Source organism: Falco cherrug, chromosome 8 (assembly GCF_023634085.1).
Source record: "Falco cherrug isolate bFalChe1 chromosome 8, bFalChe1.pri, whole genome shotgun sequence".
NCBI lineage: Eukaryota > Metazoa > Chordata > Aves > Falconiformes > Falconidae > Falco > Falco cherrug.
Window position 1 is genome coordinate 20765481 of NC_073704.1, and position 17152 is coordinate 20782632.

The following is a 17152-nucleotide window of genomic DNA, read 5'->3' on the forward strand; positions in this document are numbered from 1 at the left end:
AATGTGCATGCAGTGATCTTTGTAAGAATTGATAATGTGCATCAGAGCAAAGATTCCTGTAGCAGTCTGAGATCCGCATATACTCCAGCTGTGCTGTCTGGAGCACATCTGCTAGTGATACAGGGTGCTTTTAAGAAAAGTTTGTGTTTGGGAGATGGACTTTAGTATCTGCTTTAATATGGAATGTAACAGTTACTGTCTTGGCCACTTACATAGCCCAGACAAGTTATACTGCATAGAAAAAATCTTTAATCCCCTTAGTTATATTTGGAAGAAAATTTGGCCCATCTTGCATACTTTATAGTGCAAGTTTGTGAACGCTTACATCTTGTTTATTAGTTACCTTGTTTCTAATAACCATCTAATAATATGATTATGAGTCGTTGCAATTATTTTCTCTGCAGACTTGTATTTATTTAGAACACATACATATATGGTGGTGTATCTTTGTATCTGAAGTTACCAACTGCCTGAAAAAGTTTTGTGGAGAACAGTTTTGGGAGTAATTGACCTTTTGCTTTTTTTGAAGATTGGAAATGTTGTATTTATGCTATGTAGTAATGTGTATATATAATCTTAAAATATATCCCATGCTGATAGATGCTGTCTGCGAGATACTGAATTGCTTTTGGGATACTGAATTTTATTTGAGCCAAAAGGGGGTTCCATGCCTTACAAATTCAAAGGCAACAGAATGGAAAGTAGCAAAGGTGATTTGAGTTTCTGTCTACTTTTGCTTGACCATAGTTGTTTCAGTTATGCTAGGAATATGCAAGGAAGAATATTTTCTGGAAGGAGTATTTGAAACATGCACTTCATTCATTTGGTGTAATGGAAGTTACATAGTAATTCTGGTTTGTTTTTTTCTCAGTTTTAACATAAAGCTACCACTTTTTATCACATTCTTTCTGTAACGCTATAGAAGTGAATTCACAGGCATCTTTGTTTTCCCATGCAGATTTTCAAGCTTCTTTTTTTTCCTTTTTCTTTTGTTTTCCTCACACAGCAATCTTTTGAAGAGTTAGGCAGGCCTGTCTGGCTCCAGGTCGCTGAGTCAGCTTACAGGTTCACTCTGGGCTCAGTTGCGGGAGGTGAGTAATATTTCTGGTTTCTGTTTTCCAGCGTGGATTAGTTGAACACTGTCTTTCCAGACTACTTGGTCTTATCTAATGTGCATTTTTTGTTATACATTGAATTGGAGGATGGAACCACTTTTGGTTGTGCCATTCTCTTTCTTTCCTTACTGCTTCTGTTCTAGTATCTCTCCACATTCCCCCGAAACTCTCCTCCAGTAACAGATTTCCTTACTGATAATTCGGAATGGTTTTCTTTGTTTTACATACCTTGTTTTATATAATAGTGTAATCCATTCTCTTTGAGACCTTTTTCTACGCTTTCAGTATTGTCCTTTCTTTCTTCCAACATATCAAAGATCTTACCAGCTTATATATACTTTGTGTTTAAATAAACATTGTAGAAAATCGTCATAATAGTTATATATTACACCAACAATGATGTTGCAGAAATAATACTGCAGATGTTTTTTTACAGCTGTTGGTGCTACTGCGGTATATCCCATAGACCTGGTGAAAACTCGTATGCAGAATCAGCGCTCCTCTGGCTCAGTCGTAGGAGAGTTGATGTATAAAAACAGCTTTGACTGTTTTAAAAAGGTTTTGCGTTTTGAAGGCTTTTTTGGTCTTTACAGAGGTAAGCGAATAAAAAATAGATAAGTCAGGGATTTTCTGCCTTTTTTTTTTTTTTTCTTAAATAACCTCAACAGCTAGTTTCTTATGGGAAAACCAGGAAACTTGATATCATGTACAATTTTACTTCTGTTATAGAGCTCAGTATGCTTCCCTTGAGCACTGTTCATCATAAAAAATTTCTCGGAAAAACTGGGCATTTTTTTGTTGTCAGTGATTTGTTCCTTGCTGGTTAGTTTTTTTAAAGTCCTAATTTCTGGGGTGTGAGTTTCGTGCACATGATTGTTATCTCACAAACTGGGGGCAAACATCCAGAGCAGATTAGTATCTAAGGAATAAAGATCTTTTTTACTGCATTATTTTTTTTAAGAGACAAAAGACAGTCATTCTGAAATGTACTTATAAATTGGATGCCAGATCTTATGCCTCATACTTTTGCAGGCAGTTGGACTTGTTTTATGATTTTACCCTGTGAAAAAGGAATTGCAACTTGCTGTTGTATTATGTTGCTCTATTTTACTTTAAAATATCAACAGTAGAACTAGTAAAAGTTGTGATTGAAAAAAATAAAAAAACTTATCTAAAATACAGGCTAAGAATTCAAAGCAACTTCTTATCAGTTATATCATACTGAAAGCTATCTCATGTCTTGTTTTAGCTTAGGAAAAGATTCTGGAAGAGTTTTTATGACATCAGTAAGGTGACTTACATTATTTCCAGAGGCTAGCCAGTCCTCTGAAATTGATATTTAGTTGAATTCTCTATTTTTAATTGTCATTCACATAACTGAATAAAGTGCAGAATTGTCATAAGCATCAGTAAGGTATTTATTAATTGACACGTTTTTTGTTTTTTGTTTTTAGTTGGAGCAAAAATCACTGTTGTGATGATCACAGCCTTTTTTTCCACTTTGCAATGTGTTCTGTCAATGAAGATACTGGGCAGTGTCCCTTAAGGACAGTATCTGAGAAGTTTTTGCATGTAGAAGTCTGTGGATTCAGGCTAAAGAGTTTTTTGTAATCTTGCAGGATTTTGCTGTGTGAGTGAGGGAGGAATATGTCAGTGAAAATATTAATGAAACAGCTGTAATCTCTATAAATTACATTTTACTGGTCAATTGTTTTCCTTTCTTGTTGTTAAATCTCATGAGAGAAAATATTCCTTATGTTATGAGACTGTTTCTACAGTGCTGCTTTACAGTACTGGTTTTTTTCTTTTCTTGCCCACCTTCCCCACAACCACATGGTTTTGCACAGCAGCTTCTAAAACTGAATGTTATTTATATTTTTGTTTTCTAACCTTTCTCAAACACTTTAAAATCAAGAATTATTTTATTGATGAGTTGAATGGACTTGTTTGACAGAGTGTCAGTTTGTTAAACTTTTAATAGTCTGTTTAATAATTGCCTTTAAGGTTGTTTAGCACAGGAAGTTCTTGTTTCGAAAATGTTACAGTTAATGGTCAGTGTGTGACTGAGGTCTTGGACTCGTAGAATTAGATGGTCTGTGGGAGTGTATTAAACTAAACAACAGAAACATTTATGGAGTCGACTGTGGGTCTGTTACTGGGTTTTTATATTCCTGAGCTGGATTATCCTAATTGTATTGTAATAACTACAACGTACAATTGTAAGTTGTACAATGTAGTTGTTTACTGCAGTTTTAAAAAAATAGAACTTAATGCATCCTGGAAAGTTCATATTTTTAAATAAGAACTTCCATTTTTTGGTCAAGTAAATTTAACACTTTTGAATCCTGGCATCCAACTTCAGAACTAGTGAAGTATCTTCTAAAGTCCCTCACTAGATCAAGCAGGGTTGCAGGTTCTCTGGCACACCAAATATGTGTGCCCAGTGAGTTCAGCTGCATAAAAGTGTGTGTGGGGGTGTTTGTCTTCTGGTGTTTTGTCTGGCAGTTTTGGGTTTTTAAAGTGTAGGCTCTGCAGAGGTGGATTTTCTTCTCATGGTAGATCAGAAATCCAGGTTGGGAGGGCAGCACTTCCTTTTGTTCTTGTCAACCTTTCTTTGTATTTAATAACTACCTTTCCTCAGCATAGTAAGTCTGTACGTCACACAGAAAGTACTATGTTGGAAGAAAACGCTACACCGCATGTATTAACCGCAGCATTACTTTAGCTACGTTTGCTCTGAGCTTCCTTTTAGGAAGTAATACAAAAATTCTGCAGGTTGAGTACTTTGAGAATTTTTAATGAATTTTTAGCTGTTCTTTTCCCTTCATGGGTGGTGGAAAGCTGCATCAATACAGTTTTGTTGCTGTAATCTGATAGCTGATATAATTGGCGTGGGATTTTTCATTAGTTAACTGGCAAATACTTGTGACAAACTGATATTCCATAACCATGGAATAACATTAGGAAATGACCCACTTCTAATAAAAATAAACCTTTTAAGTTTTATAATCTGTACATGTGCCAAAATGATTGTGGAGAAAATGGGTTTAAAAATAACAGATGCTGTTATAATCTTGTATGTTAGAAAGTTAAGACTGCCATCTACTGATTTTTTTTTTTTTTTCTTAAACCTATTAGTTCCTAGAAAAGTGTATGTGCTTTTGTCAAATGGCAGTTCATTTTGATAGCAGCTATTTTCCAGGAGCAAGGGCATTTTCAAAATCAGTTTCTGTCCACTAATGCTTCCTCTTGGTGAGATAAAGAATATACTTAATAGTAATAGGGTTTTAAAAAGTTCATGCTACCATGTTGGACTGAACAAGAAAAAATCCTTTATATCCTTAGTTGGCTGGAGCCTTTGGAAAAGTCAGGTTAGTTATTCAAGTAGAAGTGAGTTGGTAATTTAACAGTCATGTGTATATCTCACAATTACTATCCTATTTTAAAAAGTGGTTGTAAGCTTTATGGGAAAATGGTATTAAGGGGCTAAAAAAGTCAAACAAACTCTTATGTAGTACACATATCCAAGGTATATGTTCAGTCCTTACCTTTTTTTTTTTTCTTTTTTTTTTTTTCTCTCCTTCTGTACAGCAACAGTGTCGGACTTGACTTGGCTGTGGAAGGCAGATTTGGTCACAGTTCTAATTGCCATTTTCGGCAGAGATCTTAATATAAAATTATATGGGTATGAATATGGCAGCATCACATACTTAAATGCTATCCATCTTAAAGCATATCCCATGTGCAGAAAGGCATTTCAGTAGAGCTCTTACAAAATACTAGTTTCTCTATTAGGAAGATAATGTTGCCTTATGATGTCTTTGTTTCTATAGGCTTGTTACCACAGCTGATAGGTGTTGCTCCAGAAAAGGCTATTAAGCTGACTGTACGTATCTTTTTTTTTTTTTTCCCCTGGCATCCTTTTGTTTGTTAACATACACAGGATTTATTTCCTAAAATGTGTGAAAGATGACCACTTACAACCACTCTAATATGTATGGTTACAGATATACTTGATATATGTTATTAAGGAGGAAAAATAACTTAAAATTGTGTGTAATGTATTGTGTCTTTATTAGGTTAATGACTTTGTCAGAGACAAATTTACTAAGAAAGATGGTTCCATTCCACTCCCTGCAGAGGTCCTTGCTGGAGGCTGTGTAAGTATCCATCCTATATTCCTAGGAAAAATTGATTCTCAGTCGTGTGCGGTATAGTTGGAATGACAGTTAATGGGTGTGCTTTGTCAATTTGAACAGAACTGTTCTTTTTTTCTCCCAGTCACAAAAATAAAAAAAAAAAGTACTTTTTTCTGTTTGGAAAGCTTTGCATACTTCAGAGTTGAGTTCCCTTGGAATTACATGCTTGAACAACTTATTTTGGCCCAGTTTCTGACTTGTCAGTTTCAGCGGTGGTTTTATTCACAAAAGGCTAAGGAGAGGGTGCCTTTTCTCCCTTTCCATACTTTTGCTTGTGTTGGTTTAGTTTGTGGTTAGTTTGGAAAGATACAGGTACTCCTTGGGAAGGGATTATAGTGATCATGTTTGAGCTTCTTTTGGGGCGGGGGGAAAGCTAGAACAGTCTGAAAAATATTTCTTGCTGAAGATTTTAAGAAGGAAAAGAAATGTACTCAACTTGCTATATGTGAAATTTTTCTGGTTGTGAAATTGTGGAAAAACTGAATGAGGTAACATTCAGGTAACAGATATGAGTGAATTTTCTGTTCAAATGACTTTGTATAAAATGTAGCTACGTGACCAAACACTAACTATATCCATCATATAAATACAGTTTAAAAACAAATCTTATTTTGGCTGAGATTGAGATCTGTAATTCAGTGGATCTCTTGGCAATCTCTTAAGTGGGTTGAATTGATATTGATGGATTTCTTTTGGGTTTGCACATTGGCTAATTTCATTTGTGGGATTCCCAACAGTTGTTTAACCCTATAAAACATTTAAGGCTTGAGTTAGGTTTCTTTTGTAGCAGAGAACACTAATAACTTCCAGTTGAGTAGGCTGACAGGCTGGTATAAAACCTCCCCAGCTTACAACAAAACCTGGGGCAGAAAGGTTGTTGACCTCTGCAAACTTTTAATTCAAAGAAGCAGCCCTGAAGGGAGGCTGCTTATAGTTCTGCCTGATTGCATTTGGCAGCCTAGTACATGCTTGAGTCTTCACCTGTCAGTGTACAAAGTTTATTTTCTGAGAAATGTGAGAAAGCAGCTGTGATGTATAGCTAGCAAAAAACTAACCTTTTTTCTGGAAAGCTCAATAACACAGAAAGCACATACAGGTCATTTGTAACAGAGGTGAATATAATTCATTAGTGTTTTTCTCTATGTTGTTCTTACAAGTTCATAATTAAAATCAAACATCTGATAATCAGTTTTATTATTTTACATTCTTTTGTACTGAAACGTATAATATTAAATTCCATCTACGTTAGGGGCTTTTCCACTTCTTGGTAGGTACTCCTTTTTCAAAATAACTTTATTGTCTTACTGTAGTGAACATGCAAAAATGGAGGAGAAATCTGAGTTTCAGGTAAGCTTTCAGAAATTCAGATGTTTCTGTGAAGCTGAGCAGATTTATAATCTGTCCAAACACAGACCTTTCTTCTAGCTGTCTGTTTTACCTGATACTATCATCTCCTTTTTCAGAGTAGTACTTACCTCACTCAATCTGGGAGGATTTTAAACAAAGTTAGCTTTTGTAGGAGAGGAGTTGGCCACAGTTGAGCAATCTCAGGGATGTTAACTTCTTTGTAGCCTCCTCTGGATCATCTGATATCTTACCAGTTGATGACTTTTCTGTCTGTACTGCTGCTCAGTTCCACTTAGCAATTTCACTTCTTCCTAAATACCAGAATCTTTATTACTAAGCCTATACAATGTGTTCTAGAAGTCTGAAAGTATCAGTTGAGTGAAGCAGTAGCAAGTTGCTATATTAGTGTTTCTTTTTCTCATTGTTGGTCCTTTTCATCCTCATTGTGACAGCTCTTTTCTATGTTGACTTGCTTGGAAATCGTGTTGGTCTTCGCACTTCTGGTGTTCGTTGTGTACTGTTTTTCTACAAAATATTATGAGACCTAACTAACAGTTACATCCAGGGAAGTGCCACAAGTGAGCTCTGTCTGTTTCTACATGCAGGGTCATACAAGACTATCTGTTTGGGTGATGCTATCTTTCTTCATTTTTCCTTTGTTCTGTTCCTTCTCTCTCTGTTGGTACAAAATGATGGTTTACTGTGGGACTCTTTGGGTTTTATATATATAAAAATTATTTCAGCACATGGGTTTGGGTAACTTGGTTCTTTGTGGCTTTTCTTTATTGTTTGACACTTAAATATTTTGCTAATAGGACACTATAAATATAGGATAAATTCAAAACATGCTTTTTACCTTGTCATAATATCAGAAGAAACAGCATCATGCCCGTATGTAGTTCTCAGAGATGTACTTATTACTGTCTCTGACCATCACTTGCCTGTGTTTAGTGTTGAACATTCTCCTGATTAACAGGAACAATTCACTTTTTCACCATTTCTGGCATGGAACTGGTAGTGGATGAGCAAGATGAGGAAGCCATATTTTCAGCCGTTTTATAGAGCTTACAGCAGAGGCCTTCCTGATCTTTGAAGGCCCACCCCCTTGGGAGCCGTACAGAAGCACGCCATGCATGCCACAGTCCTCAACCGGGAACCAAAAAAATTCTTGTGAGGAAGAGGAGGCAGCTTGCGAGAGGCTGCAGCAGACCTAGCAAATTCTCCTCCCTGGATGGCAGTGCCATAGCAAAGCCTACGTATGGTGTTATGGTCTTCTAAGACCCACCCGTGAGGACAGGTGAAACCTTTTGACATTAATACAGTAGTGATTCAAGAGAACCTGTCTAGGCTGTTCAGTGTCCTCAGCTCTGGCGTGTCTGCGAGAAGTGCTCTGCCATCCAGCAGAGGGGCTGCCCACAGCCATGTGCCTTCTCCAGAAACAGTAACTTCAAGAGACTGGATCTCTTTGGCCAGAACCTTACCTCTCAGGCCCCAATTATTCTCAGCTCTTATAAACTGATGGAATAAACTCCCGTTCCCAGTGAGAGGAAATGTCTCATTCTTGTGTCTGTCAACAAAGACACTGCCCCACACAGCAGCCTCTGCGTATGGTCAGCTGCTGGTCTGCTGCTGGTCTGCTGTGGTTCCTTCCTTGCTGCAGGGAAGGGACCTCCTGTGGGCAGCCTGTGCCCTGTGCTCCGTGAAACCTACCTGCTAGCCACTGGGCAGCGTAAATGGCACTGGGAAGTACAGGGTCTGCTCTGCCAGAGCCCACTATTCCCAGCTGCTCCCAAACTGTGTGTGAAAACTGCAGAAGAGCTATGTGGGACAGCCTGGTTAAGAGTGCTCATGTCATACCCGTCAATGAGAGGGCTGTGGTCCCTGGTGGATGAAACTGATATCCCATCTTCCTACCTTCCAGAGAGTATGCTGGTTTGTTAATCATCAACAGCACTACCCACACTGATGCATGTTCAGAGCAAACAGTTTCTTTCCCTACTGTTACTGTAATTAATTGAATTACATTTCATTGTAATTCAGTGATTAGCCTGCATTCTTGCCTTTGGAGTTTTCAGCTACCATTAGCTTTGAGTTGCAGGGAGACTGAGTGAGGCTTTGGCAATGCCTGCCTGTATCCCGAGAGCGGCTGGGGAAGGAGAGAGCGCATACCTGATATGGACAGTGCTTCCCAAAGGAACTTACACGCATGACACATGTGAGTACATCGTGAAGGGCAAGATGCTGCAGGGCAGCTGTTCGTCCTCAGCTGGGAAGCAGTGTTGAAGTAGACATCTAATGTTATGTAAATGATTCATAAGTACTGTTACAGTAGACAAAGATGCTGTGATTTTAAGCTGTAATTCCTGAGTTACACAAGAAGAAAAGGATTCTTTCCATCAGTGCGATTTGCATGGTGCTTAGCATTTTGAATAGGTGAATTCTGTTTCATCAGAAAGACGTTTCCGATTTGTGCTGCAGGGAGGAAGAGGATGTGGGGTGCCACGCAGAAATGGTCTAGAATCCTTGGAGGTGTAGGCAGTGCATCTGCTGATGATTAGGAGTTGGGGTGGGGGGTGGGAGGATGTGTGTGTGTGTGTGTTTGCACATATATACACCTAGAGGTCTAAGTTTACCACCAATTAAAGAACTTTTATATATTTAAATATTAAATCTAACAGTCTAAATACTTTGATGTACTTGTAAAATAATATTCATACATATTTTTACATATATACATACATACACACAAACACATATGCTTATCAGGCAAATAGGAACGTGTCAAGTATTTTTTTTAAAAAAAATAATTCAAAATGTTACTCTTTTTATTTAATAAATAAAAAAATACAGAATTACAGCTGTCAGACTACTTTTCCTTCAAGATCTTTTTTTAATAATACTTTAAACAGCAACAGTTAGAAGCAGAATTAAACTTCACTGCTTTATGTCGGTCTCTGTTGCAGACATTTGAAGTTAGGGAGAACATTATTGTTTAGTAGAAGAGACAGTAAGATTACTGTAGGTGCATGAACAATGACAGCTTTGCCTTGAGAAAGAAGTGCAAGGTCTTTTGATGTTTTTAAACCAGACTGTTTTAAGTAACTTCTTATTTTAGCTGCCTGTGTGGGACACAGTTGTGATCCAGGATGTGGTGGTTTCGAAAAGGAAGGAAGGAAGGGCTCAAAACAGGCCTCTCCCCCTCTGCAGCATATGCCTCTCGGGTGGAATTGGAAAGGGCAAGAGGTCTCATGTTGCAAGGTCATTTGTGTATTTCCTTTAGCCTTTGGCATGTCACGGGGCGTTTGCTGTGGGATCTCAAACTACATCTTTTCTCTCATAACCTTTGCTGTCAGATTTAGTTCCTTTATTTGCTCCTTGTAGAGTTATTTTACATGACATTAAGGTTAAGTAGAAGCTTTTATTACGGGTATTTTTGATGTGTATGAATAACCTCCATTCAGAAACAAATTTGTCAACCTTTTTTAAAGTGTCTGTTGTAATTTATGTGTGAAGAGAGGTTTTTATGGGGGGAAAATCTAGATTTAGTGCACCTTCTCCAAAAGAAATTCAAGGACTGCAATGTATACCTCTCTGTGTATATACATGTGCGCGTGTATTTAACATACCTAGCTGACAGCTGAAGTAAGATACTTTGAGAAAGAATGATGACGATTGCCAATGACTGGCGCAGAAGCGTGGATATTTGTATTGCAGCCCTGCACGCTGCCCGTTCATTTTTATTTGGAGATCCTTTGAGTCATTCTCCTGTGCATCCTCTTCTGGGGAGTGCCCTTCCTCAGCTCCCCAGGCAGCGCTGTCTGCATCACAGATTCTTTGTCAGATAGAGAAATGATCCTTTGCTTAAAAGGAAAACACAAACAAAAAACAACCCTCAAATTTGTTTTTTCATGGTGTATTTTTTTAAAAGTGAGTTTTCTTGTGTTACATGTTCTATGTTAAAGTCAATGCTTCTCTTATTTGTACTTGTGATATGTACAAGGACCCAACCCATTCAGGCAGCTCCCCGGAATTCAGTGCTCCTCCTCGTGTGAACTGGATCACTGCTGTGCAGGAAAGTTTGCTGAGCTGCAGGTTTAACGGTAGAAAAGGCAAGACTTGGATAGAAGCACGTATTGCTAATAGGGAGTATTTAACCGTGTATCTTGGCAGTCACAGCTCTTTTTGGGAAAGCTGCTGGTTGAGAAGTTTGTCAACACTGTAATTACTCAGTGTTTGAAGTGTTAATCAAAGAGCATTTCAAATGACTTTCTACTGATAATATAAGCATATGTTAGAGTTTTCCTTATATTTTATTTTGGTCAATATCCCCAATCATCAAGTCATATTTTAATAGTCATAATATATAATTCTGTATTAACCATATACAATTTGTAACATTGCATTTATAGTTAGTATTGCTGCTAATTTCTAAAAATGTGTTGTGTTCAGAGTCTTCTCTTTGCATTTCTATATCAGAAGAGGGATGTTGCTGATTTTAACAGAAAGGTAGGCAGTTGTGCACCTAAGAGAGGAGAATGTTAATTGCAGGAAGATTGAATTCAGGGTAGGAAATAGAAATGTTTTCAAATTGGCCTATTTGTGTTTCTATGGTGGGTGTTAGGCAAATAGAAAGAGTTATTTTGGCTGCTCTGTAGGATGTGCTAATTTATAACATAAAAAATAAATGGAATTTCACATATATAGGTAAACAAAGGATGCATATTTAATAGGCAGGTAGCTAGTAATTATCTAGGAGTGAATTTCTAGCTTAGCATCTAAATATAAAGTTATTTGAATTTTTTGTGTGGTACATTGTATTATTTAGTAAAAGCATTCTGCTTAATGTTTTATCTTCGAAAATTATTTTTAACAATGATGTAGGGAAATGATAAACATTTGAAATTGGTTTTCTGTTTAATGTAATATGAACAAAAAGACCGGTTATTGTTTAAAATAACAATTGCCAGATGTGAATTTTATAAATTTTATTTAGATTGGAACTTTGCCTAGCAGACAGCCATTCCGTTTTGCCCACATAGGTGTGTATGAACTGGGAAGGAAAAGGTGAGAAGTAGAGAGCCTGAAGGATGGCTTTGGACACAAGTGGTGTCAGGTATCTGAGTAAACACCGTGCAGCAAGTCCAAGGAACAGGGAGGATGGGATCTGTTTGGCTGGCCTGGGAGTTCTAGTGATCTTCCTGATGGCTGCAGTAAATGTCCACAAAAATGTAGGCTTTGATTTTCTTTCAGAGAGGTGAAGAAGTGAGGGAGTTAAACGAAGATTAGCAACCTAGACAGATTATTTGAGTGGGAAGTGTTAAAAGACAGTAACTACTACAGTGGAGATCATTAAAAGCAGGGGTTGATCTCCCACTGTTTGGGTCAAGGTGCTTTAGTAAAGCCATAACAATGATGATTTTAAATGTCATTATTGAGTGAAGTAATAAACAGAGCTTGCAATAAAAGGATGGCAGTGTGCTCAGTAAAGGTTCAGTGAGGTATCGGATGCCTGGTCAGTGAAGGTTTTGATGCTTCACACCCCGCCTCCCCCCCTCGTAGATACTACCCAAGTGCTTGGTCATGCTCAGTAAGAGCTGCTGAGATTCGCAATGCTCTTGTGCCTCAAGTCTAGAATAATTCAAGTTACCAACTTGTAAAGCATGCTTCAAGGCTAATCTCAAGTTCATTCTGCCTGCTGCTGGAGAGGGGAAGATTGTGCTATAGGCAGAAAGGATTAATGTTCATTAGTTCTGAGTCAATTAGCAGAGAACACCATGCGTGCTGACCAGGAGGTGCTGCAGCAGACTATTGATGTCACTTCACACACACACCACACACCCCACCCAGCATCACAAAGAGTGTTTATTTCCTGGGCGATTTAGAAGGCAAAAAAGCTTTAATTGCAGATGTTCTGCATCTGTTTCCTTTGCTAAAATGTGATGGGTTGGAGGAATAGATCAGGACTAAGAGCAGCTTTTAGATTGTGGAAGAAATGCCTTTAAAAGTTGGCTGTATTCAAGCGGTTATACCCTATAAATTTTAAGGAAGTGGTTTTAATTTTTAACTGAAAAAAGGTGGCATAGGAAGAGGGGAAAAAGAAAGCTTGGTAAAATTCAGCTGTTTTGTGATGAACCACATACTTCTCCAGAAGTGAACGGTGGTACCTACAGCAAACCAGGGAGAAACCTAAACATGTCTTTTAAGTAGATTTACATGCTCCTGAAACTGAACTGTCAGACTGAATCTTGCTCAAATCTGAAACTTACTTTGAAAGTCTTTGGTTAAAGTGCAGAATCTGAAGCAGCTCTGCAACACTGTGGCTCGGAGGTTTGCAAGACAGACCTTCAGCACTGCTAACAGGGTTCCCTGCATGTAAAATCTGTCGTGCTCAGCTCCGAGAAAGATACAACTCCTGTTTCTGTCTGGTATCATATCTTGAAATGTTACTCTTCCTATTTAAATTTTGTATTTTGTTTCCACTTAGGACAATTAAAGGCTGCCAAACAAAATTCCAAACGTCTTTTCTAATAATTTAAAATTACACCATTAAATGCAAATTCACCTTTTAAACAGCATCACCACTAAATGCAAATAATATGTCTACACATTGGCGATGCATTATTATTGAATAAACATAAGGTATTCTTTATATGTGTTTGGTGCTCTAGGAGCACAAGTCTAATGATTATTTTAGTTTAGTATTTCGTGTAATATCTGATAGACTTTTAAACACAGCCATTACTTCTAGAAAGTGATCAAGGAGGAAAGCGGAGACAAACTGAATTAATCCACCTCTGTGGACTATAAACATATACATGTAAAATTTTTTTTTGTACAAACCTATGATTTTTGATTCGAGGCTTTTAACTTCCAAACAGGTCCTTTATTAAAACTCTTATCATATATTTTTACATGAGAATATCAACCAATGCAGTGAGAAGTGAAGGCACTCAGCACCTTGCAGTTGCCAATCTGTCACCACATGCTCTAGTAATGCAATGTACTTTCTTTTTCTTTGGGTTTGCAGGCAGGAGCTTCCCAGGTCATCTTCACTAATCCTCTGGAAATTGTTAAGATTCGGTTGCAGGTGGCAGGAGAAATTACTACAGGACCCAGAGTCAGTGCCCTCTCTGTTATAAAAGATTTAGGCCTTCTTGGTCTTTATAAGGTATGTATTTCTGCTTTGAGTGGCTTCATCATTTTATGTTTTATGCTGAAGTTTTACATTGCTGAAACAAAAACTGTTAAAAACAAAGATACCTCTTGAATTTAAAACCAATCTCTTCCTGCAGGGCAGCCCCACAGTGGAAAACAGAAGAAAACCCACTTCTATATTAATGGCAGTGGGATACAAAAAATACTCCCCCATTCTATCCTTCGGGCTTTTATGCCAAGCTACAGGGAGTCCTGTATTGCAGACCTGCTGGCTTCTGGCACTGATCATTTCGTTTGGTGGGGTTTTGTGAAAAGTTTCTTTAGTTTTCCCTCTGTGTTTTCCTTATGTTTATTTTGAATCTCTGTTATCTCTATTGTTATCTTTTGCAGCAGGGTATTCTCTTTGTCTTAATAATTTGATGGCAGTGAAACAGTAGGGGAGTTTAGTGGGATTCAGATTTTTAAGAAGTTAAGTGGTGGGATTTGTCAATAACAAATTCCACTAAAAAAAGCCCGTACTGTACCGTACCTCAGCAGAATGCCAGTCAACAGATTCCTTCCCTGCAGGAATACTTACTACCATCATTACAGATCAGATGTAATGGAGCAGAAGCTATTAGTTTTCTTAAACAAGGAAGAGTATTTCTTCCTCTATCTGCTGCCAGTGCAAGGGGTGATACGTAAGTTCAGCAGTTATATTAGCTGTGCACTTACAAAACATGGGCTTATGTGATTTGTCCATAGACCTGCAATAACACTATAAAAACGTGCAAATTTACTTCTAGAGCTGAAGCTTGTGCTTTGAATTCAGTTCATGACCATTACATTTCCTAAAGATTGCAGGTGTTTAGGTACATGGGACAAAATTACACTTCTGTTTGCAGCAATTAAACAATTGAGCTTACTAAAAATTCTGCCGTTCTTTAGAATTACATTGTCATTTGTCAATAACTGTAATAACTCATTTTAGGGCATAAAGTATCTGTGTAGAAATATTGAAAGAACGAGTTTCTCTTTATCAGGTCTTCTGCTTAAGCCATGTAGAGTTCGTACAATGTGCTGTCTGTTAATAAAAGTGCTGGGCCACTGCCCCCAGGTGGGTCCACTGTGTGGAGGCTGCTGGCTTGGTGTACACCAGCTGGGTGTTTAGGCAGGGAGTGGTGGTTTTGTAATATGCATGCTTTCACGGTCTGCAAATGCGATTTTTTTTTAACATATAAGGGCTTGTTTGAGCTTTGTACAGGAGTTGTTTTAGTTGTAACAGACTGATGACTGAAGTTACTGAAAGAAGAATATTAGGTATATTTTATTAGGAGTATTCCACTGTGTTTACAGCATGGAAGGTTCTGTTAAGGAACTCTTTAAGCCAGTTTGTGGCCAGGAGCTACTCCTTGCAGTATTGTCATAGGCTGCTAGCTTTGTCTCCCTGCATCTTCCCCTTACTAAACGGCTCCCATTTCGTGGTAGTTTCCCTCTTTTTGTTGATCTTCCAGTGCAGCTTCTGCAGTCAACCAGGTGACGACCAGTGGAGATCAGTATGAGGTCTTACAGCCCTCACTGATATTTTAGTAGTGCTTTTGTGTTTGGTAGAAAAAATGGCATGCAAGGACTTGCCTTGCTGCTTCCGTGGTTGTGGGTTGTTGTCAGCAAGACGTAAGGACAGAGCTTTGTCACTTTCTTCATCACATTGGGACACATCGAACATAAAAGGTGTTTATCCTAGGTACCGATGGCAGGATTGGTACCATGTATTGCTTACCAGAATTAGACATGAACCTTGAATCTTCCTTCTTCTAGAAACTTACATGTGGTTCATTGTTTTTTCAAGTTCAACCCTACATCTTCTGTTTCCTAAGACATTTTTCGTGTTCTTTACCTGGTAGATCAAAACAATTGGTACCTCCTGGGCGCAGGCTGCTTACTGGGTATCAATTTTAACCTTACTTGCAAAATTTATTTGTATTATGTCTGTTTTCTGTGTGACAGGGTGCCAAAGCATGTTTCCTCAGAGACATTCCCTTTTCTGCAATCTACTTTCCTGTTTATGCTCATAGTAAACTGATGCTTGCTGATGAAAATGGCCACGTGGGAGGGCTTAATCTCCTTACAGCTGGAGCCATTGCAGGTAATTCTGCAGACTGTTTTCTAGAAGTAATTTTTTTTCCTTTTAGTAATATTTAATATTCATTCAGTAGCCCCATATAATGGAAGGGTACTGTACCATTGTATCTGATTTAATCTAAATTTGATCACTGTTATCCTTAGTGGGAGGCGATGTAATTTTGATGAGAGCTAATTACATTTGCATAATGTGGATAAACAGCGTAATGCAGCTCAGCAACTTGTAGTCAAATTTGATCTGTCTGTCTCAATGGGGTTTTACTTGTTACTGTGCTCTCGGAGTTGAAGGCTAATTTGAATCTTTGATGAACATAAAATGAGGGATCATAAGAGCTAAGAAGAAAATGACTTACCTAGTTTAGGATTCCTGAATAACTGAGAAGAAACTTTGTTTAAATGTAGTTGCTAAAAATAGGGCATTAGTTTGTAAAGAAGCTGAAGTTAAGAGTATCACACTCTGAAATTTGAAGTATTTTAAGGCTTCTCAAAAACGTCTAGTATAAAGAAAATATGCTGCTGTGATAAAAAGTTGGTTGTACTAAATGGCAAGTGAATACTAGATGTAGGAACTCTAGTGGTGGATATTTAAAAATGTGGATACAGATAGGCAGATTCTGTGCTGCCAAGGATTAGATCACTAAGATGAAAACCAGGTACCTGTAGCCTCTCAGTTGTGAACGATTCAGTGATGGCATCTGTGCAGTTTAGAAACATCATTGGGCCGAACAGAACTTTTGTTACTTGTTACAGTCATAAGGAATCACCGTAGACGCATCAGTCACGAGCCGTCTGTGTGTCAGTCTCCCACACTGGACTTTATGATACAGAGTTTGGCCGCACCGGCTCTTTGCCATTTTGGTCTCTTCCTTGTGCCAGAGGGCAGGGAGAGACCAGCTAGGAAACTAGGAACAGATACATAGCCCTGTTTATTCTCAAGTAATGCAGAGCTGACAGAAATGGAAAATTATTTAGCTTACTGTACTCATAGAAGCACATATAAATATTTTTATTTAACTTGTATAAAGACTTTTTAGATTGCAAGCTTCACGGCTTCTCTTTGATTAGTGTTCCTGGGTCACTCAGGACAAGCGATGAACCCTATTAAAAACATACATCAATCTGGTAGGCCTAGTTTTATACTGTGTATTGGAATCTGCCTTTCAGAATTGCATATTTCAAATTCTTGATTGCTTGATCTATTCCTGCTAAGCATGT

General features: G+C 37.9%; 1 protein-coding gene across 2 annotated transcripts in view; it reads left to right on the forward strand.

Moving 5' to 3' along the window:
• SLC25A12 (solute carrier family 25 member 12) overlaps positions 1–17152 on the forward strand; it is a 51814-nt gene that overhangs the window by 32038 nt on the left and 2624 nt on the right. For both annotated transcript variants that reach the window (XM_055718254.1, XM_055718255.1), the window contains exons 10-15: positions 1007–1091; positions 1552–1710; positions 4949–5001; positions 5195–5275; positions 13689–13829; positions 15803–15941. In XM_055718254.1, the coding sequence (XP_055574229.1) occupies positions 1007–1091; positions 1552–1710; positions 4949–5001; positions 5195–5275; positions 13689–13829; positions 15803–15941 (658 nt within the window). The remainder of the gene's footprint in view (positions 1–1006; positions 1092–1551; positions 1711–4948; positions 5002–5194; positions 5276–13688; positions 13830–15802; positions 15942–17152) is intronic.